At 38.9% G+C, this 22,879-nt stretch overlaps 1 protein-coding gene across 1 annotated transcript in view; it reads left to right on the top strand.

Annotated features, from left to right (window-relative positions):
- VPS13B (vacuolar protein sorting 13 homolog B) overlaps positions 1-22,879 on the top strand; it is an 803,413-nt gene that overhangs the window by 79,550 nt on the left and 700,984 nt on the right. The window contains exon 13 of the mRNA XM_082674491.1: positions 13,640-13,831. Coding sequence (XP_082530617.1) covers positions 13,640-13,831 — 192 coding nt within the window. The remainder of the gene's footprint in view (positions 1-13,639; positions 13,832-22,879) is intronic.

Below are 22,879 nucleotides of genomic sequence, written 5' to 3'. Positions count from 1 at the left end.
TACATCAGAGTTACCTTCTGTTACTTTGTGGAGTGGTTTAATTTTAATGTCATGTTAGAATTTTCTTAGATTCTTAACATTTTTAGTCCTTTCTTTGTGCAGCTGATTGAAAAGATTTTTATATAATCAACTAGAATTAGTTCTAATATGTACCAAATATTAAAAATTTTGATACATCAAATTTCATATTAAGTTGTCAAAGAGCATAAACATTTCCTTTTCTGTATTAAATATATTTTGAAGGTTATATAGATCTTTTTATTAAAAAAAGAGTTTGTTGTTTCAAACAGAAAAGTAGAAATATATTCTTCTAGAAACTACGGACAGTCTTTTATTATTTTATTATGTGTTTCATTTTAGTAATCAAATGATTTCAGAAATTTAACTATACTATGTTGTGCTTATCATTCCAGCCTTTTTCATATTGAAAACTTAGTCAATATAGGGTCACCATTTTTTGGTTAATTTTTCATATTTCAATAAATGATTTCCTTGTTTCAGGTGATGAGTTAGATATTGTGAATGCAAAGAAGACCAAAGCATTTCTCAAGAAACCAATAGGTAGTGTTCATGCACTTAAATAAGTGATTCTAATATAGCATGTTAAGGACAGTAATGTAAACAGACAGCTAAAAGAGGTCCAGGTGAGAAGGGGACTACCTTTGTCTGTGGGGTTGAAGACTTCACAGAGGAGTTGATGTTGAAGGATCGTTAAGTTTGTTAGATGAAAACAGAAGGAAAGAACTGTAATTTTCTACTTCCTGCTTTCAAAATGGATTTCTAAATGTTGGTGTTCTCATTGGTCAAACCTGGATTCACTTCTTTCCCTAAAATCTTCCTGAAGTAATCTTATTCTTTTTCATGGATTTGAGTACCTTCTATATGTTATTGGTGTCCATATTTGTATTTTTAGTCCAAACTTATTCTTTCAGATTTAGAATTAAATATGTCCAGTGCACACTTGACATTTTTACTTCTGTGTCTCACAAATATCTCAAAACTGAATATGTTGAAATTGAATTATTAAAACCCTCATGACTACCCACTACTTCTCCCCTATTTTCAGTGTTCTCTTACTGGAAAATTTTTCTACTGTCTTCTAATTGCACAAGCTGGAAATCTGGGAATCTTGACACACTTCTCTCCTGGCATCCAACCCATCAGTGCATTTTGTCAAATTTTATCTCTAGAATCTATCTAGAATCTGTCTTTTCTTAAGCTTCACCATTAATGCTCTCATCCAATCTGTTATCATCTAGATTCTAATAGCTTTTTTACTGGCTTTCTCCTTCCACTCTTGCCCTCCTATAATCTATACTGCAATCAAACTGGCTTAATTCTGTGCTTAAAATCTTCACTGCCTTCGCATTGCTTTATTTAAAAATAAAATTCAAATAGTTGATCAGATTTTGCTGTTGAGTTACTTGGTAGATAATGATAACCACCAAGGAAGATAGAGACACAAAAGGAAGATTTCCGGAGGAAAAGATGTGGTGTTTTTTTTTTTTTTTAACATCTTTATTGGAGTACAATTGCTTAACAATGGTGTCTTAGTTTCTGCTTTATAACAAACTGAATCAGTTATACATATACATATGTTCCCATATCTCTTCCCTCTTGCGTCTCCCTCCCTCCCAGCCTCCCTATCCCACCCCTCTAGGTGGTCACAAAGCACCGAGCTGATCTCCCTGTGCTATGTGGCTGCTTTGCACTGGCTATCTATTTTACGTTTGGTAGTGTATATATGTCCATGCCACTCCCTCACTTTATCACAGCTTACCCTTACCCCTCCCTATATCCTCAAGTCCATTCTCTAGTAGGTCTGTGTCTTTATTCCCATCTTACCACTAGGTTCTTCATGACAGTTTTTTTCTTAGATTCCATATATATGTGTTAGCATACAGTATTTGTCTTTCTCTTTCTGACTTACTTCACTCTGTATGACACACTCTAGGTACATTCACCTCACTACAAATAACTCAATTTCGTTTCTTTTTATGACAGAGTAATACTCCATTGTATATATGTGCCACATCTTCTTTATCCATTCATCCGATGATGGACACTTAGGTTGCTTCCATCTCCTGGCTATTGTAAATAGAGCTGCAATGAACATTTTGGTACATGACTCTTTGAATTATGGTTTTCTCAGGGCATATGCCCAGTAGTGGGATTGCTGGGTCATATGGTAGTTCCTATTCATAGTTTTTTAAGGAACCTCCATACTGTTCTCCATAGTGGCTGTACCAATTCACATTCCCACCAGCAGTGCAAGAGTGTTCCCTTTTCTCCACACCCTCTCCAGCATTTATTGTTTCTAGATTTTTTTTTTTTTTTTTTTGCGGTACGTGGGTCTCTCACTGTTGTGGCCTCTCCTGTTGCGGAACACAGGCTCTGGACGCGCAGGCTCAGCGGCCATGGCTCACGGGCCCAACCGCTCCGCGGCATGTGGGATCTTCCCAGACTGGGGCACGAACCTGTGTCCCCTGCATCAGCAGGTGGACTCTCAACTACTGCGCCACCAGGGAAGCCCATGTTTCTAGATTTTTTGATGATGGCCATTCTGACCGGTGTGAGGTGATATCTCATTGTAGTTTTTTTTTTTTTTTTTGCGGTACGTGGGCCTCTCCCGTTGTGGAGCACAGGCTACGGACGCGCAGGCCCAGTGGCCGTGGCTCACGGGCCCAACCACTCTGTGGCATGCGGGATCCTCCCAAACCGGGGCACAAACCCATGTCCCCTGCATCGGCAGGCGGACTCCCAACCACTGCGCCACCAAGGAAGCCCTCATTGTAGTTTTGATTTGCATTTCTCTAATGATTAATGATGTTGAGCATTCTTTCATGTGTTTGTTGGCAATCTGTATATCTTCTTTGGAGAAATGTCTGTTTAGGTCTTCTGCCCATTTTTGGATTGGACTGTTTGTTTTTTTGTTATTGAACTGCATGAGCTGCTTGTAAATTTTGGAGATTAATCCTTTGTCAGTTGCTTCATTTGCAAATATTTTCTCCCATTCTGAGGGTTGTCTTTTGGTCTTGTTTATGGTTTCCTTTGCTGTGCAAAAGCTTTGAAGTTTCATTAGGTCCCATTTGTTTATTTTTGTTTTTATTTCCATTTCTCTAGGAGGTGGGTCAAAAAGGATCTTGCTGTGATTTATGTCATAGAGTGTTCTGCCTTTGTTTTCCTCTAAGAGTTTGATAGTTTCTGGCCTTACATTTAGGTCTTTAATCCATTTTGAGCTTATTTTTGTGTATGGTGTTAGGGAGTGTTCTAATCTCATACTTTTACATGTACCTGTCCAGTTTTGCCAGCACCACTTATTGAAGAGGATGTCCTTTCTCCACTGTACATTCCTGCCTCCTTTATCAAAGATAAGGTGACCATATGTGTGTGGGTTTATCTCTGGGCTTTCTATCCTGTTCCATTGATATATCTTTCTGTTTTTGTGCCGGTACCATACTGTCTTGATTACTGTAGCTTTGTAGTATACTCTGAAGTCAGGGAGCCTGATTCTTCCAGCTCCGTTTTTCGTTCTTAAGATTGCTTTGGCTATTCGGGGTCTTCTGTGTTTCCATACAAATTGTGAAGTTTTTTGTTTTAGTTCTGTGAAAAATGCCAGTGGTAGTTTGATAGGAATTGCATTGAATCTGTAGATTGCTTTGGGTAGTAGAGTCATTTTCACAATGTTGATTCTTCCAAGCCAAGAACATGGTATATCTCTCTATCTATTTGTATCATCTTTAATTTCTTTCATCAGTGACTTATAGTTTTCTGCATACAGGTCTTTTGTCTCCTTAGGTAGGTTTATTCCTAGATGTTTTATTCTTTCTGTTGCAATGGTAAATGGGAGAGTTTTCTTAATTTCACTTTCAGATTTTTCATCATTAGTGTATAGGAATGCGAGAGATTTCTGTGCATTAATTTTGTATCCTGTTACTTTACCAAATTCATTGATTAGCTCTAGTAGTTTTCTGGTAGCATCTTTAGGATTCTCTATGTGTAGTACCATGTCATCTGCAAACAGTGACAGCTTTACTTCTTTTCCGATTTGGATTCCTTTTATTTCCTTTTCTTCTCTGACTGCTGTGGCTAAAACTTCCAAAACTATGTTGAATAAGAGTGGTGAGAGTGGGCAACCTTGTCTTGTTCCTGATCTTAGTGGAAATGATTTCAGTTTTTCACCATTGAGGACGATGTTGGCTGTGGGTTTGTCATACATGGCCTTTATTATGTTGAGGAAAGTTCACTCTATGCCTACTTTCTGCAGGGTTTTTTATCATAAATGGGTGTTGAATTTTGTCGAAAGCTTTCTCTGCATCTATTGAGATAATCATATGGTTTTTCTCATTCAATTTGTTAATATGGTGTATCACGTTGATTGATTTGCGTATATTGAAGCATCCTTGCGTTCCTGGAATAAACCCCACTTGATCATGGTGTATGATCCTTTTAATGTGCTGTTGGATTCTGTTTGCTAGTATTTGTTGAGGATTTTTGCATCTATGTTCATCAGTGATATTGGCCTGTAGTTTTCTTTCTTTGTGACATCCTTGTCTGGTTTTGGTATCAGGGTGATGGTGGCCTCATAGAATGAGTTTGGGAGTGTTCCTTCCTCTGCTATATTTTGGAAGGGTTTGAGAAGGATAGGTGTTAGCTCTTCTCTACATGTTTGATAGAATTCGCCTGTGAAGCCATCTGGTCCTGGGCTTTTGTTTGTTGGAAGATTTTTAATCACAGTTTCAATTTCATTGCTTGTGATTGGTCTTTTCATATTTTCTATTTCTTCCTGATTCAGTCTTGACAGGTTGTGCATTTCTAAGAATGTGTCCATTTCTTCCAGGTTGTCCATTTTATTGGCATAGAGTTGCTTGTAGTAATCTCTCATGATCTTTTGTATTTCTGCAGTGTCAGTTGTTACTTCTCCTTTTTCATTTCTAATTCTATTGATTTGAGTCTTCTCCCTTTTTTTCTTAATGAGTCTGGCTAATGGTTTATTAATTTTGTTTATCTTCTCAAAGAACCAGCTTTTAGTTTTATTGATCTTTGCTATCGTTTCCTTCATTTCTTTTTCATTTATCTCTGATCTGATTTTTATGATTTCATTCCTTCTGCTAACTTGGGGGTGTTTTTGTTCTTCTTTCTCTAATTGATTTAGGTGCAAGGTTAGGTTGTTTATTCAAGATGTTTCCTGTTTCTTAAGGTAGGATTTATTGCTATAAACTTCCCTCTTAGAACTGCTTTTGCTGCATCCCATAGGTTTTGGGTCATTGTGTCTGCATTGTCATTTGTTTCTAGCTATTTTTTGATTTCCTCTTTGATTTCTTCAGTGATCACTTCGTTATTAAGTAGTGTATTGTTTAGCCTCCATGTGTTTGTATTTTTTACAGATGTTTTCCAGTAATTGATACCTAGTCTCATAGCATTGTGGTCAGTAACGATACTTGATACAATTTCAGTTTTCTTAAGTTTACCAAGGCTTGATTTGTGACCCAAGATATGATGTATCCTGGAGAATGTTCCATGAGCACTTGAGGAAAATGTGTATTCTGTTGTTTTTGGGTGGAATGTCCTATAAATATCAATTAAGTCCATCTTCTTTAATGTGTCATTTGAAGCTTGTGTTTCCTTATTTATTTTCATTTTGTATGATCTGTCCATTCGTGAAACTGGGGTGTTAAAGTCCCCTACTATGAATGTGTTACTGTTGATTTCCCCTTTTATGGCTGTTAGAATTTGCCTTATGTATTGAGGTGCTCCTATGTTGGGTGCATAAATATTTACAATTGTTATATCTTCTTCTTGGATCGATCCCTTGATCATTATGTAGTGTCCTTCTTTGTCTCTTCTAATAGTCTTTATTTTAAAGTCTATTTTGTCTGATACGAGAAATGTTACTCCAGCTTTCTTTTCTTCCATTTACATGGAATATCTTTTTCCATCCCCTCACTTTCAGTCTGTATGTGTCCCTAGGTCTGAGGTGGGTCTCTTGTCGACAGCATATATATGGGTGTTGTTTTTGTATCCATTCAGCCAGTCTGTGTCTTTTGGTGGGAGCATTTAATCCATTTACATTTAAGGTAATTATCAATATGTATGTTCCTATTCCCGTGTTCTTAATTGTTTTGGGTTTGTTATTGTAGGTCTTTTCCTTATCTTGTGTTTCCTGCCTAGAGAAGTTCCTTTAGCAGTTGTTGTAGAGCTGGTTTGGTGATGCTGAACGCTCTCAGCTTTCGCTTGTCTGTAAAGGTTTTAATTTCTCTGTCAAATCTGAATGAGATCCTTGCTGGGTAGAGTAATCTTGGTTGCAGGTTTCTCTCCTTCATGACTTTAAATATGTCCTGCCAGTCCCTTCTGACTTGCGGAGTTTCTGCTGAAAGATCAGCTGTTAATCTTATTGGGATTCCCTTGTGTGTTATTTGTTGTTTTTCCCTTGCTGCTTTTAATATGTTTTCTTTGTATTTAATTTTTGACAGTTTGATTAATATGTGTTGGCATGTTTCTCCTTGGATTTATCCTGTATGGGACTCTCTGTACTTCCTGGATTTGGTTAACTATTTCCTTTCCAATATTAGGGAAGTTTTCAACTATAATCTCTTCAAATATTTTCTCAGTCCCTTTCTTTTTCTTTTCTTCTTCTGGGACCCGTATAATTCGAATGTTGGTGCGTTTATTGTTGTCCCAGAGGTCTCTGAGACTCTCCTCGGTTCTTTTCATTCTTTATTCTGCTCTGCAGTAGTTATTTCCACTATTTTATCTTCCAGGTCACTTATCCGTTCTTCTGCCTCAGTTATTCTGCTATTGATCCCATCTACAGTATTTTTCATTTCATTTGTTGTGTTGGTTATCATTGCTTGTTTCCTCTTTAGTTCTTCTAGGTCCTTGTTAAATGTTTCTTGCATTTTGTCTATTCTATTTCCAAGATTTTGGATCATCTTTACTATCGTTATTCTGAATTCTTTTTCAGGTAGACTGCCAATTTCCTCTTCATTTGTTAGGTCTGGTGGATTTTCATCTTGCTCCTTCATCTGTTGTGTGTTTTTGTTTCTTCTCATTTTGTTTATGTTACTGTGTTTGGGGTCTCCTTTTAGCAGGACGCAGGTTCGTAGTTCCCGTTGTTTTTGGTGTCTGTCCCCAGTTGCTAAAGTTGGTTCAGTGGGTTGTGTAGGCTTCCTGGTAGTGGGGACTAGTGTCTGTGTTCTGGTGGATGAGGCTGGATTTTGTCTTTCTGATAGGCAGGTCCACGTCTGGTGGTGTGTTTTGGGGTGTCTGTGGCCTTATGATTTTAGGCAGCCTCTTTGCTAATGGGTGGGATTGTGTTCCTGTCTTGCTAGTTGTTTGGCATAGGGTGTCCAGCACTGTAGCTTGCTGGTCGTTGAGTGAAGCTGGGTGCTGGTGTTGAGATGGAAATCTCTGGGAGATTTTCGCCATTTGAATATTATGTGGAGGTGGGAGGTCTCTTGTGGACCAGTGTCGTGAAGTTGGCTCTCCCACCTCAGAGGCACAGCACTGACTCCTGGCTGCAGCACCAAGAGCCTTTCAACCACACGGCTCAGAATAAGAGGGAGAAAAAGTAGAAAGAAAGAAAGAGGATAAAGTAAAATAAAATAAAGTTAGATAAAATAAAATAAAGTTATTAAAATAAAAAATAATAAGAAAAATTTTTTTAAAAGTAAAAAACAAAACAAAACAAAAAAACGGACGGACAGAACCCTAGGAGAAATGGTGAAAGCAAAGCTATACAGACAAAATCTCACACAGAAGCATACTCATATACACTCACAAAAAGAGGAAAAGGGGAAAAAATAATATTTCTTGCTCCCAAAGTCCACCTCCTCAATTTGGGATGATTCGTTGTCTATTCAGGTATTCCAGAATTTCAGGGTACATCAAATTGATTGTGGAGATTTAATCTACTGGTCCTGAGGCCGCTGGGAGAGATTGCCCTTTCTCTTGTTTGTTCGCACAGCTCCAGGGGTTCAGCTTTGGATTTGGCCTGCCTCTGCGTGTAGGTTGCCGGAGGGCGTCTGTTCTTCGCTCAGACAGGACTGGGTTAAAGGAGCCGCTGTTTCGGGGGCTCTGGCTCACTCAGGCCATGGGGAGGGAGAGGCATGGAGTGCAGGGCGAAGCCTGCGGCGGCAGAGGCCGGCGTGATGTTGCACCAGCCTGAGGCACTCTGTGCGTTCTCCTGGGGAAGTTGTCCCTGGATCCTGGGACCCTGGCTGTGGCCGGCTGCACGGGCTCCCGGGAGGGGAGGTGTGGATAATGCCCTGTGCTCGCACACAGGCTTCTTGGTGGCAGCAGCAGCAGCCTTAGCGTCTCATACCCATCTCTGGAGTCTGCGCTGTTATCCGTGGCTTGCGCCGGTCTCCGGAGCTCCTTTAAGTAGCGCTTTTAATCCCCTCTCCTTGCGCACCAAGAAACAAAGAGGGAAGAAAAAGTGTTTTGACTCTTTGGCAGGTCCAGACTTTTCCTCGGACTCCCTCCCGGCTAGCCGTGGTGCACTACCCCCTTCAGGCTGTGTTCACGCCGCCAGCCCCAGTCCTCTCCCTGCGCTCCGACCGAAGCCCAAGCCTCAGCTCCCAGTCCCGCCCGCCGTGGTGGGTGAGCAGACAAGCCTCTCGGGCTGGTGAGTGCTGGTCGGCACCGATCCTCTGTGCGGGCATCTCTCGTCTTTGCCCTCCGCATCCCTGTGGCTGCACTCTCCTCCGTGGCTACGAAGCTTCCCCCTCTGCCACCCGCAGTCTCCGCTCATGAAGGGGTTTCTAGTGTGTGGAAACCTTGCCTCCTTCACAGCTCCCTCCCACTGGTGCAGGTCCCGTCCCTATTCTTTTGTCTCTGTTTTTTCTTTTGCCCTACCCAGGTACGTGGGGAGTTTCTTGCCTTTTGGGAGGTCTGAGGTTTTCTGCCAGCGTTCAGTGGGTGTTCTGTAGGAGTTGTTCCATGTGTAGATGTATGTCTGATGTATCTGTGGGGAGGAAGGTGATCTCTGCATCTTAGTCTTCCGCCATCTTCCCCCTCAACTCACAAAAGATGTGTTGTGAGGTACCCGTGGACATTGGTAGAGATGCTCAGGAGTCAATTATATGTATTAGGTTTCCTCCACTACAGCATTCGTATGAAACCTTTGGTAATCTGAAATGGTGTAAAGTGAAGAAGCTGTTACCTTAGGACAGATCTTGTTAACTGATGTGCAAAATAAATTGAGAAAAGCGCGTATGCTCAAAGACACAGTTCAAAGCTGTGGTGGCTTGATATTGAGATTCTGAGTATAGTTCCTGGGGAAGGAGTTTGCTGGTGCCACTCTAGACGCTAGTGGTGTGCGCTGCCTCTGTAATGTTTCACTGCAAAACAAGTGGTGAATGCTGTTTTCACCTTTTTGTTGTAAAAGTGAATATTCTCTTCACATTTATTTTGGTTAGGGAAACAGATCTTTTGTAAAAGTGAAATGGCCTAAAGCTAACTTTTGAAAAGCAAGGGATACCTGCATATGAAAGTACAATTCAGAAGTCTGTGTTCTAAGGACTTTGCAAATTTTTATTGTGTTGTAGTCGCCAAATGTAAGCTGGTAGGTTTCCTCTTGTTTAGTATGATGTCTTACACATGAGCTGTGAATTTGGTATTTTGTGAGGTGGAGTACAAAGTAGTCTGCCTATCAGGTAAAGGAAACCTCTCACTGAAAATTTTATTTGTATATATTTGTTTCTGAAGTTTTTAAAAGATTGAAACATGATTTATATTTGCTAGGGTGCTTATATATTTTCTGCCTTAGAAGCTGGTAGTTTTCTACTTTTTGAATTTTTCACATATTCCATTCCTGTGAATATTGTGCATTTTTGTATAGATATCTTAGTCTTTAACTTTTTTTAACCAAAATGTTAGATCATAACATACAAACAGAAAAGTTCTATACATTTACGTACAGAATAGCAAAGAAATAGAAACACCTGTGTATTCCTCACACAAGCCAAGAAACAGGACAGTGTCAACATTGCTGGTCTCCTGTGTGTTCCTTTTCCATCACAGTCTTTTCCCTCCCTCATTGGAAGAAACTGCTCTTCTTAGGCTTGTGGTAATCATTTTCTTGCTTTTGGTTTACTGCTTACACAGATACTTTCTCAGCTGTGCAAGCAGATAATTTTTTTGAGTAAATAATAAGATTCCACAGTTAATTTAACTTGTGAATGTCACATGTTCATTAAAAATGTGTTCATTCATTCACCCAGTAATCTGTTTGCTTGTTCTTTGCCTGCTTTTTGGTAGCTGCTTTTATATGTGTGTTTCTCATTGTGAATCTATATTCACTGATAATATAGTGATGGTGATAATGGCTAATATTTATTGAATGGTTTTAAATGTAAGGCACTCTTCTGAGTGTTTTACATGTAGCAGCTAACTTAATCTTCATAATAACCCGATAAGTCAATAACAATATCCTCATTTTCCATATGACGAAACAGCCAGTCCTATACAGGTTTTGTAACTTGGCCAAGATCACACACCTATTATGTGGAATTTGAACCCAGCTAGTTTAAACTCTACAGCTTGCATTGATAACTACCGTGTTCAGATTTTCTTCTTTCTTGGATTACTTGAAACAAGAAATTTGTGGAATTTTCAGTATTTATAAACCTAAGAAAAATATTTTGAATTCTTAAAAGAGGTTAATTTTGAATTCTTCCAAGAAATATTTTATTTAAAATTCTTGGTTTGTTGTGATGACATTTATTTGTTTCTGTAGTCCAAGTTATCAAAAAGTGCCCTAAATTTTATCTTAGGTATCTAAATGCATATTAAACTAATAATTTTACAAAGTTTGTAGTGGATTCTGAAATTTGGAAAGCAGATTTGATTGGTGTGCTTTAAGTAAGTTCATGATAGTATTGACTTAATGTAAAAAACTAGTAAATGCAGTGAGAAAAAGAGCTTGTATTATTTATTTTTGTTGTGATAAATGATGTTGTAGTACTTTACTCACATTATAAAATGACATATAAATAAAAATTCGGTTAGTAAGTTTCTTGTGCTGCTGCTTGATATTAATAAGCATTCTGATAATTCATTTTTGTTTTGCTACTTGAAAGCACTCACTGTTTTAGAAACTAAATTATTTCTTATTAATATAACTTTAAATATTGTTGTAACTTTTAGTCTTTTTTATTTAAGAAGTTATTGCAAATGTTTTTATGGATCTAAAGTAGATAGCTGAAAACAACAGGAATATTTTAGAGACATAGAGATAAAATTGAAACTATTTAGTTATTGGATTGAGGAAAAGGATGAGAAACAGGCATCATGGTTCATTACCCTTTTGAATCCAGATGTCTTGGGAGAGTGTTGGTGTTAATTTATGGGAATGTTGGAGTAGAAGCATTTGTGTTTCCTAAATTATTCTATTTAAGGATTAATTTTCTAGTTCCTGGGTTAGTGCTACTTTTTTTCTTTAAAGGATGGGTTTTATACAGAGACTCAGACTCATAAGGTATAAGTTAAATACAAGCAAACTTTAATGAGAACCATTGGGGAAAGAAAGTAGGTGAATTTCTAGTAAAAGAAGACATGTAGGCATATATAGTTCTCACGAATGAAAGTAGAGTTCCTTGTGCACTGGCACAGATGGTTGGTGGAGTTGTTTTTGTAGCTTGCAGATTCCTCTTCACATAGGGAGAAGAATCATTTTCTATTAATAGGTATAAAGGTATGGGCAGATGTAGGCAGTACAGGTTCTTTTACCTCTGGCTCTCCTGGAGAGACTGGCAAGTTCTTCATTTTAATTAGGCTAACTTGATATTGTCTTGACTCTTAATAAGAATAGGCAAACATTCAGGGGTCTGAACTTCAAACTTATTGAGGGTGAGCACAAGTAAATACCTTGCTGAAAAGATGTAGCTAAAAGCCAGTCACAGTTTTACATTTTAGATAAGCTACTGGCATTCTATTCAAGTTGCATTATCTGAAAAAAAGAATAGAAGCCTCTAGACTTCTATTGTTTTAGAGACAATCTGATGTCTAAAAGAAGGGTCTTCTTGTAAATTGACATTTTTTAAAGAAGCCTAATAGCCTCTATAGGACTCAAAGCAGGATATTTTCCTTGTCTTTGAATATTTTGATTTGCAACCAGAGTCCTTCTGGTTATCTTCAAGCTACCTCATCCTAACGGGTAACTCTAGAAATGTCTGGTTTAGCTATGGAAAGTAGCATTTTTTTATGTTAATGGTATGTTATTTATACCTAATTTATAATGTGACTCTTATTTATGTATATCATAAAATATGTTTAAGATTAACTTTGTATGTTTTATTTGTGACGTTTAAGTCTGTGTGTAGTCATCTTGTTAAGAATATATGAGGACTTCCCTGGTGGCGCAGTGGTTAAGAATCTGCCTGCCAATGCAGGGGACACAGGTTCGAGCCCTGGTCTGGGAAGATCCCACATGCCACAGAGCAACTAAGCCCATGCGCCACAACTGAGCCTGTGCTCTAGAGCCCGCGAGCCACAACTGCTGAGCCTGCGTGCCAGAACTACTGAAGGCTGTGCGCCTAGAACCCATATTCCACAACAAGAGAATCAACCGCAATGAGAAGCCTGCGCACTGCAACGAGGAGTAGCCCCCGCTCACTGCAACTAGAGAAAGCCTGCGTGCAGCACAGAAGACCCAACGCAGCCAAAAATAAATAAATAAATTAAAAAAATTTTTAAAAAAAAGAATATATGAATAATAAATTTAATTATTTTTTTCGTCTCTGCTACTGTGACTAGAGATTGAACTGGACTCCTTTGTTTGAAATGAAGGATATGTATTTTTGAAAAAGTTACTAAAAGGTGTAGATACAGAATTTTTGTTTAACTGGGCCTTCCTAGATTCTAAAGGTAGTAAATGCTGGAAAGGTTTACTTCCCTATTTTTTTTTGAATAAACATAAGACTTAAGTAAAATTTACTGTATGTTATCACTTAAAATGGTGAATTTGTATATTAAAATCAAATCTCAAAGGTGTGGACAGGTTAGATAAGGAGAAATACCTGTAGGTAGTGCTAAGATTTTCTTTAGAAGACATCCTTCGTTCCTCGTGGACATATGGGCAGATAAGGGATTGGGGAAATTGGATTCCACCCTGTGGAGCATGGCCATAATGATTTTATTCTGGAAAAAGTTCAAAGCGAGTAATACCTATTGTTTACTTCCATGGTCATTAGAAAACTCTCGAGGCACCTTTGAACATGTAGCTTTAAGCAATCAATTTTTCCGTGTAACTTCAAAGATAAAATAGTAAAATGCAACTTCTTCGAGAGTCTGCTTTCCCAGTCAACCTAATAGTATTGTGTATAGAATTATTAGGTATAGGCCAATTAGGTTTTAGAGAATAATATTTAAGAATGACCATTTCAATTTATAGCACATCTTATAACATTAAATAGATAACAGGAATCAATTGTTTTTCAAATCAACTGTTTTTTGTTGATAATACCTTCTCATCTACATAAAGAAAAATATAGATCAGCAGGGTTCTGTGTATCCAGTTGATGTAGAATTGGTTTTAAGGCATTAAGCTCTAAGCTAAAAAGATAAGAGAAATATTAAAATATATATTTGGTATATCTGATTGATGCTTACCTATTAATATAATTTTGGCTTCTTGTAGGTTCTGCAAATCAACAAGACTTTTCTTCAGGGAAAAGTGAAGATTTGGGAACACTTCAGGAAAAGTCTACCAAAAGCCTTGTTATAGGTCCTCTTGATTTTCGCTTGGATAGCAGTGCAGTACATAGAATTTTAAAAATGATTGTTTGTGCCTTGGAACATGAATACGAACCATATAGTAGACTAAAACCAGGTTTGTTTTTGGCTTAATTTTGAATCTCTTGCCAGTTGATCTGAATGACTGTATAATCCAATTTGTTGTATTTTGCTAACTTAACGTTTTTAGTATGTTTTGCCTATCTGATTTTCATATATTTACTTGTTAATTTAAAGAGTAAACTTACATGTGGAAGTTATAGGAGAGGTTGGTATTCCAAAACTATTTGCATAAGTATGTGCTTTTTTTGCCAGCATTTGTCAGTATTTTATTTTATTTTATTTTTTTAACATCTTTATTGGAGTATAATTGCTTTACAATGGTGTGTTAGTTTCTGCTTTATAACAAAGTGAATCAGTTATACATATACATATGTTCCCATATCTCTTCCCTTTAGTGTTTCCCTCCCTCCCACCCTCCCTATCCCACCACTCCAGGTGGTCACAAAGCACTGAGCTGATCTCCCTGTGCTATGCGGCTGCTTCCCACTAGCTACCTACCTTACGTTTGGTAGTGTATATATGTCCATGCCTCTCTCTTGCTTTGTCACACCTTACCCTTCCCCCTCCCCATATGCTCAAGTCCATTCTCTAGTAGGTCTAGTAGGACACAGTCTTTATTCCTGTCTTACCCCTAGGTTCTTCATGACAGTTTTTTTTTTCCTTAAATTCCATATATATGTGTTAGCATACGGTATTTGTCTCTCTCCTTCTGACTTATTTCACTCTGTATGACAGACTCTAGGTCTGTCCACCTCATTACAAATAGCTCAGTTTCGTTTCTTTTTATGGCTGAGTAATATTCCATTGTATATATGTGCCACATCTTCTTTATCCATTCATCCGATGATGGACACTTAGGTTGTTTCCATCTCTGGGCTATTGAAAATAGAGCTGCAATGAACATTTTGGTACATGACTGTTTTTGAATTATGGTTTTCTCAGGGTATATGCCCAGCAGTGAGATTGCTGGGTCATACGGTAGTTCTATTTGTAGTTTTTTAAGGAACCTCCATACTGTTCTCCAGAGTGGCTGTATCAATTTACATTCCAACCAACAGTGCAAGAGGGTTCCCGTTTCTCCACACCCTCTCCAGCATTTATTGTTTCTAGATTTTTTGATGATGGCCATTCTGACTGGTGTGAGATGATATCTCATTGTAGTTTTGATTTGCATTTCTCTAATGATTAGTGATGTTGAGCATTCTTTCATGTGTTTGTTGGCAGTCTGTATATCTTCTTTGGAGAAATGTCTGTTTAGGTCTTCTGCCCATTTTTGAGATAGGGTGGGTTGTTTTTTTGTTATTAAGCTGCATGAGCTGTTTATAAATTTGGGAGATTAATCCTTTGTCAGTTGCTTCATTTTCAAATATTTTCTCCCATTCTGAGGGTTGTCTTTTGGTCTTGTTTATGGTTTCCTTTGCTGTGCAAAAGCTTTGAAGTTTCATTAGGTCCCATTTGTTTATTTTTGTTTTTATTTCCATTTCTCTAGGAGGTGGGTCAAAAAGGATCTTGCTGTGATTTATGTCATAGAGTGTCCTGCCTATGTTTTCCTCTAAGAGTTTGATAGTTTCTGGCCTTACATTTAGGTCTTTAATCCATTTTGAGCTTATTTTTGTGTATGGTGTTAGGGAGTGATCTAATCTCATACTTTTACATGTACCTGTCCAGTTTTGCCAGCACCACTTATTGAAGAGGCTGTCCTTTCTCCACTGTACATTCCTGCCTCCTTTATCAAAGATAAGGTGACCATATGTGCGTAGGTTTATCTCCGGGCTTTCTACCCTGTTCCATTGATCTATCTTTCTGTTTTTGTGCCAATACCATACTGTCTTGATTACTGTAGCTTTGTAGTACAGTCTGAAGTCAGGGAGCCTGATTCCTCCAGCTCTGTTTTTTGTTCTCAAGATTGCTTTAGCTATTCGGGGTCTTTTGTGTTTCCATATAAATTGTGAAGTTTTTTGTTCTACTTCTGTGAAAAATGCCAGTGGTAGTTTGATAGGGATTGCATTGAATCTGTAGATTGCTTTGGGTAGTAGAGTCATTTTCACAATGTTGATTCTTCCAAGCCAAGAACATGGTATATCTCTCCATCTATTTGTATCATCTTTAATTTCTTTCATCAGTGTCTTGTAATTTTTTGCATACAGGTCTTTTGTCTCCTTGGGTAGATTTATTCCTAGATATTTTATTCTTTTTGTTGCAATGGTAAATGGGAGAATTTTCTTGATTTCAGATTTTTCATCATTAGTGTATAGGAGTGCCAGAGATTTCTGTGAATTAATTTTGTATCCTGCTACTTTACCAGATTCATTGATTAGCTCTAGTAGTTTTCTGGTAGCATCTTTAGGATTCTCTATGTATAGTATAATGTCATCTGCAAACAGTGACAGCTTTACTACTTCTTTTCCGATTTGGATTCCTTTTATTTCCTTTTCTTCTCTGACTGCTGTGGCTAAAACTTCCAAAACTATGTTGAATAAGAGTGGTGAGAGTGGGCAACCTTGTCTTGTTCCTGATCTTAGTGGAAATGCTTTCAGTTTGAGGACGATGTTGGCTGTGGGTTTGTCATATATGGCCTTTATTATGTTGAGGAAAGTTTCCTCTATGCCTACTTTCTGCAGGGTTTTTATCATAAATGGGTGTTGAATTTTGTCGAAAGCTTTCTCTGCATCTATTGAGATGATCATATGGTTTTTCTCATTCAATTTGTTAATATGGTGTATCACGTTGATTGATTTGCGTATATTGAAGCATCCTTGCGTTCCTGGAATAAACCCCACTTGATCATGGTGTATGATCCTTTTAATGTGCTGTTGGATTCTGTTTGCTAGTATTTTGTTGAGGATTTTTGCATCTATGTTCATCAGTGATATTGGCCTGTAGTTTTCTTTCTTTGTGACATCCTTGTCTGGTTTTGGTATCAGGGTGATGGTGGCCTCATAGAATGAGTTTGGGAGTGTTCCTCCCTCTGCTATATTTTGGAAGGGTTTGAGAAGGATAGGTGTTAGCTCTTCTCTACATGTTTGATAGAATTCGCCTGTGAAGCCATCTGGTCCTGGGCTTTTGTTTGTTGGAAGATTTTTAATCACAGTTTCAATTTCATTGCTTGTGATTGGTCTTTTCATATTTTCTATTTCTTCCTGATTCAGTCTTGACAGGTTGTGCATTTCTAAGAATGTGTCCATTTCTTCCAGGTTGTCCATTTTATTGGCATAGAGTTGCTTGTAGTAATCTCTCATGATCTTTTGTATTTCTGCAGTGTAAGTTTTTACTTCTTTTTCATTTCTAATTCTATTGATTTGAGTCTTCTCCGTTTCTTTCTTAATGAGTCTGGCTAATGGTTTATTAATTTTGTTTATCTTCTCAAAGAACCAGCTTTTAGTTTTATTGATCTTTGCTATTTTTTCCTTCATTTCTTTTTCATTTATTTCTGATCTGATATTTATGATTTCTTTCCTTCTGCTAACTTGGGGGTGTTTTTGTTCTTCTTTCTCTAATTGATTTAGGTGCAAGGTTAGGTTGTTTATTCAAGATGTTTCCTGTTTCTTAAGGTAGGATTTTATTGCTATAAACTTCCCTCTTAGAATTGCTTTTGCTGCATCCTATAGGTTTTGGGTCATTGTGTCTGCATTGTCATTTGTTTCTAGCTATTTTTTGATTTCCTCTTTGATTTCTTCAGTGATCACTTCGTTATTAAGTAGTGTATTGTTTAGCCTCCATGTGTTTGTATTTTTTACAGATGTTTTCCAGTAATTGATACCTAGTCTCATAGCATTGTGGTCAGTAACGATACTTGATACAATTTCAGTTTTCTTAAGTTTACCAAGGCTTGATTTGTGACCCAAGATATGATGTATCCTGGAGAATGTTCCATGAGCACTTGAGAAAAATGTGTATTCTGTTGTTTTTGGGTGGAATGTCCTATAAATATCAGTTAAGTCCATCTTGTTTAATGTATCATTTAAAGCTTGTGTTTCCTTATTTATTTTCATTTTGGATAATGTGTCCATTGGTGAAACTGGGGTGTTAAAGTCCCCTACCATGAATGTGTTACTGTCGACTTTCCCTTTTATGGCTGTTAGAATTTGCCTTATGTATTGAGGTGCTCCTATGTTGGGTGCATAAATATTTACAATTGTTATATCTTCTTCTTGGATCGATCCCTTGATCATTATGTAGTGTCCTTCTTTGTCTCTTGTAATAGTCTTTATTTTAAAGTCTATTTTGTCTGATATGAGAATTGCTACTCCAGCTTTCTTTTGGTTTCCATTTGCATGAAATATCTTTTTCCATCCGCTTACTTTCAGTCTGTATGTGTCTCTATGTCTGAAGCGGGTCTCTTGTAGACAGCAAATATATAGGTCTTGTTTTTGTATCTACTCAGCCAATCTGTGTCTTCTGGTGGAAGCATTTATTACATTTACATTTAAGGTAATTATCGATATGTATGTTCCTGTTCCCATTTTCTTGATTGTTTTGGGTTCGTTATTGTAGGTCTTTTCCTTCTCTTGTGTTTCTTGCCTAGAGAAGTTCCTTTAGCAGTTGTTGTAGAGCTGGTTTGGTGATGCTGAACTCTCTCAGCTTTCGCTTGTCTGTAAAGGTTTTAATTTCTCTGTCAAATCTGAATGAGATCCTTGCTGGGTAGTGTAATCTTGGTTGCAGGTTTTTCTCCTTCATCACTTTAAATATGTCCTGCCAGTCCCTTCTGGCTTGCAGAGTTTCTGCTGAAAGATCAGCTGTTAACCTTATGGGGATTCCCTTGTGTGTATTTGTTGTTTTTCCCTTGCTGCTTTTAATATGTCTTCTTTGTATTTAATTTTTGACAGTTTGATTAATATGTGTCTTGGCGTATTTCTCCTTGGATTTATCCTGTATGGGACCCTCTGTGCTTCCTGGACTTGATTAACTATTTCCTTTCCCATATTCGGGAAGTTTTCAACTATAATCTCTTCAAATATTTTCTCAGTCCCTTTCTTTTTCTCTTCTTCTTATGGAACCCCTATAATTCGAATGTCGGTGCGTTTAATGTTGCCCCAGAGGTCTCTGAGACTGTCCTCAGTTCTTTTCATTCTTTTTTCTTTATTCTGCTCTGCAGTAGTTATTTCCACTATTTTATCTTCCAGGTCACTTATCTGTTCTTCTGCCTCTGTTATTCTGCTATTGATCCCATCTACAGTATTTTTCATTTCATTTATTGTGTTGGTTATCATTGCTTGTTTCCTCTTTAGTTCTTTTAGGTCCTTGTTAAACTTTTCTTGCATTTTCTCTATTCTATTTCCATGATTTTGGATCATCTGTACTATCATTATTCTGAATTCTTTTTCAGGTAGACTGCCTATTTCCTCTTCATTTTTTAGGTCTGGTGGGTTTTTATCTTGCTCCTTCATCTGCTGTGTGTTTTTCTGTTTCTGTTGTCTCATTTTGCTTATCTTACTGTGTTTGGGGTCTCCTTTTTGCAGGCTGCAGGTTCGTAGTTCCCGTTGTTTTTGGTTTCTCTCCCCAGTCGCTAAGGTTGGTTCAGTGGGCTCTGTAGGCTTCCTGATGGAGGGGACTAGAGCCTGTGTTCCGGTGGATGAGGCTGGATTTTGTCTTTCTGGTGGGCAGGTCCACGTCTGGTGGTGTATTTTGGGGTGTCTGTGGCCTTATGATTTTAGGCAGCCTCTTTGCTAATGGGTGGGATTGTGTTCCTGTCTTGCTAGTTGTTTGGCATAGGGTGTCCAGCACTGTAGCTTGCTGGTCGTTGAGTGAAGCTGGGTGCTGGTGTTGAGATGGAAATCTCTGGGAGATTTTCGCCATTTGAATATTATGTGGAGGTGGGAGGTCTCTTGTGGACCAGTGTCGTGAAGTTGGCTCTCCCACCTCAGAGGCATAGCACTGACTCCTGGCTGCAGCACCAAGAGCGTTTCATCCACACGGCTCAGAAGAAAAGCGAGAAAAAGTAGAAAGAAAGAATTAGTAGAAGTAGAAAGAAAGCAAGCAAGAAGGAAAGAAAGAAAGAAAGAAAGAAAGAAGGAAGGGACGGAGGGAGGGAGGGACGGAGGAAGGAAGGAAGGAGGGAAGGAAGCAAAAAAAGAAAGAAAGAAGATAAAGTAAAATAAGATAAAATATAGTAAAGTTATTAAAATAAAAAAATAATTATTAAGAGAAAAGAAAAAACGGACGGATAGAACCCTAGGACAATGGTGGAAGCCAAGCTATACACACAAAATCTCACACAGAAGCATACACATACACATACACACTCACAAAAAGAGGAAAAGGGGAAAAAATCATAAATCTTGCTCTCAAAGTTCACCTCCTCAATTTGGGATGATTCATTGTCTAAAGGAGGGAAGGAAGGAAAGAAAGATTGAAAATTAAGATAAAATAAAGTTATTAAAATAAAAAGTAATTATTAAGAAAAAAATTAAAAAAGAAAAGAAAAAAAATCGGATGGATAGAACCCTTGGACAAATGGTGGAAGCAAAGCTATACAGACAAAATCTCACACAGATGCATACTCATACTCACTCACAAAAAGAGGAAAAGGGGAAAAAATCATAAATCTTGCTCTCAAAGTCCACCTCCTCAATTTGGTATGATTCGTGTCTATTCAGGTATCCCACAGATGCAGATACATGAAGTTGATTGTGGAGCTTTAATCTGCTGCTTCTGAGGCTGTTGGGGGAGATTTCCCTTTCTCCTCTTTGTTGTCACAGCTCCCAGGGACTCAGCTTTGGATTTGGCTCTGCCTCTGCGTGTAGGTCGCCGGAGGGCGTCTGTTTTTCACTCAGATAGGACGAGGTTAAAGGAGCCGCTGATTCGGGGGCTCTGGCTCACTCAGGCCGGGGGGAGGGAGGAGTGCGGGGCGGGCCTGTGGCGGCAGAGGCCGGCGTGACGTTGCACCAGCCTGAGGCGCGCCGTGCGTTCTCCCAGGGTAGTTGTCCCTGGATCACGGGACCCTGGGAGTGGCGGGCTGCACAGGCTCCCAGGAGGGGATGTGTGGATAGTGACCTGTGCTCGCACACAGGCTTCTTGGTGGTGGCAGCAGCAGCCTTAGCGTCTCATGCCCGTCTCTGGGATCCGCGCTGTTAGCCGCGGCTTGCGCCCGTCTCTGGAGCTCCTTTAAGCAGCGTTTTTAATCTAACCCTCTCCTTGCGCACCAGGAAACAAAGAGGGAAGAAAAAGTGTCGTGCCTTTTCGGCAGGTTCAGACTTTTCCCCGGACTCCCTCCTGGCCAACCGTGGCACACTACCCCCTTCAGGCTGTGTTCACGCCGCCAACCCCAGTCCTCTCCTGGCGCTCCGACTGAAGCCGGAGCCTCAGTTCCCAGCCCCGCCCACCCCGGCGTGTGAGCAGAAAAGCCTCTCGGGCTGGTGAGTGCCGGTCGGCACCGATCCTCTGTGCGGGAATCTCTCCGCTTTGCCCCCCGCACCTCTGTTGCTGTGCTCTCCTCCGCGGCTCCGAAGCTTTCCGCCTCAGCCACCTGCACTCTCAGCCCGCGAAGGGGCTTCCTAGTGTGTGGAAACCTTTCCTCCTTCACAGCTCCCTCCCACTGGTGCAGGTCCCGTCCCTATTCTTTTGTCTCTGTTTATTCTTTTTTCTTTTACCCTACCCAGGTACGTGGGGGGGTTTCTTGCCTTTAGGGAGGTCTGACGTCTTCTGCCAGCGTTCAGTAGGTGCTCTGCAGGAGTTGCTCCACGTGTAGATGTATTTCTGGTTTATCTGTGGGTAGGAAGGCGATCTCCGCGTCCTACTCCTCTGCCATCTTCCCGGAAGCCTGTCAGTATTTTATTGTCACCTTTTGATACTCTTTCCCTTGTATACTCCTGAAATATGACCATTTTTCCACTTTAGTGGATTCTATGGAGGAGACATGAAGAAGATGGGTTTTAAGCATATGCATTTAAAATTCAAGAAAACTTAGGTCCTACTGGTAAAAAAATTTTGTGTGACTGATATTTTCTGCATGGTATAAAGATATGGTTAATACAGTTTCATAAAATACAAATTTCCTTTTCATGCAATGAAGCACTCTAGAGCAGGACATAAGAGTATAATGAGGGAGTATAGAATAATAAAGACCTCAGCCTGTGGCATCAGGCTGAGTTTGACCCCCACTTCTTACTGACCTTAGGAAGTAATCAACATCACTGATTTTTCCATTTCTCTATCTCTGTGAGTTTAATTATTGCGATAGAGTTGGTTAAATTGTCTCCCCAGTATCCATTCTCCTCTTATAGTAATAGAAATTTCTATGGTAGAAATTTTCTTGATAGAAATAGACTTCACTTCCCAAATGCAGTCATATGACTAGGTTCTGGCTACCGGATGGGAGCAATACTTCATGTGAATTTTTGCGACAGGACTTTAAAAGGAAAAGAGTGTGCCTTCCTTTTTTACTTTTCCCCTTCCTTCTTGCTGGAAAGCAATTATAATGGCAGGGCTGGACCTGCTACCTTCAACTCTGAGATGAAAACTGCATGCTGAGGATGACAGAACAATAAGATAGAGAGAGCCTAAGTCTTCAGTAGTGTGGTGGCACCATGGATCCTCTAGACTCAGATTGTTGAGTGGAAGAGAAATAAGCATTGTTTTTGTTGACACTTCTGTTATTTTCTCTTGTCACAGCAAATTTACTATTGTCCTAAATGATACACTTATAGGACCTACTTCCAAAGACTAATGCATGTAAAATCACGTAACATAGTGCTGTAAGTGCTTGATATGTTCATGCATTCATTTCTTGCACCTTGCTTGAATGCCTGCTGCATTGCCAGATACTCTGATAAGTGCTAGGATAGTATGTACAGAATGGCTAGAACAGAAAACTGTGACAGCACCAAATGTTGGGGAGGACGTGAAGAAACTGGATCACTGATTCATTGCTGGTGGGAATATAAAATGTTACAGCCACTCCTAAAAACGTTTTGGCAGTTTTTTATAAAACTTAACATGCAGCTGCCATATAGCCCAGCAACTGCATTCCTGGGCATTTATCCCAGAGAAATGAGAACTAATGTTCATACAAAAAACAGTATATAATTAATTTTTGTCATGTTAAAACCCAAGCTAGTAGGTACTCCAGGGGACTAGGGTGACT

Source organism: Grampus griseus (genome assembly GCF_964374135.1).
Source record: "Grampus griseus genome assembly, chromosome: 17".
In the NCBI taxonomy this organism is placed as follows: Eukaryota; Metazoa; Chordata; class Mammalia; order Artiodactyla; family Delphinidae; genus Grampus; species Grampus griseus.
Note: the sequence above shows the minus strand (reverse complement) of the source record. Positions and strands in the feature narration are given on the sequence as shown.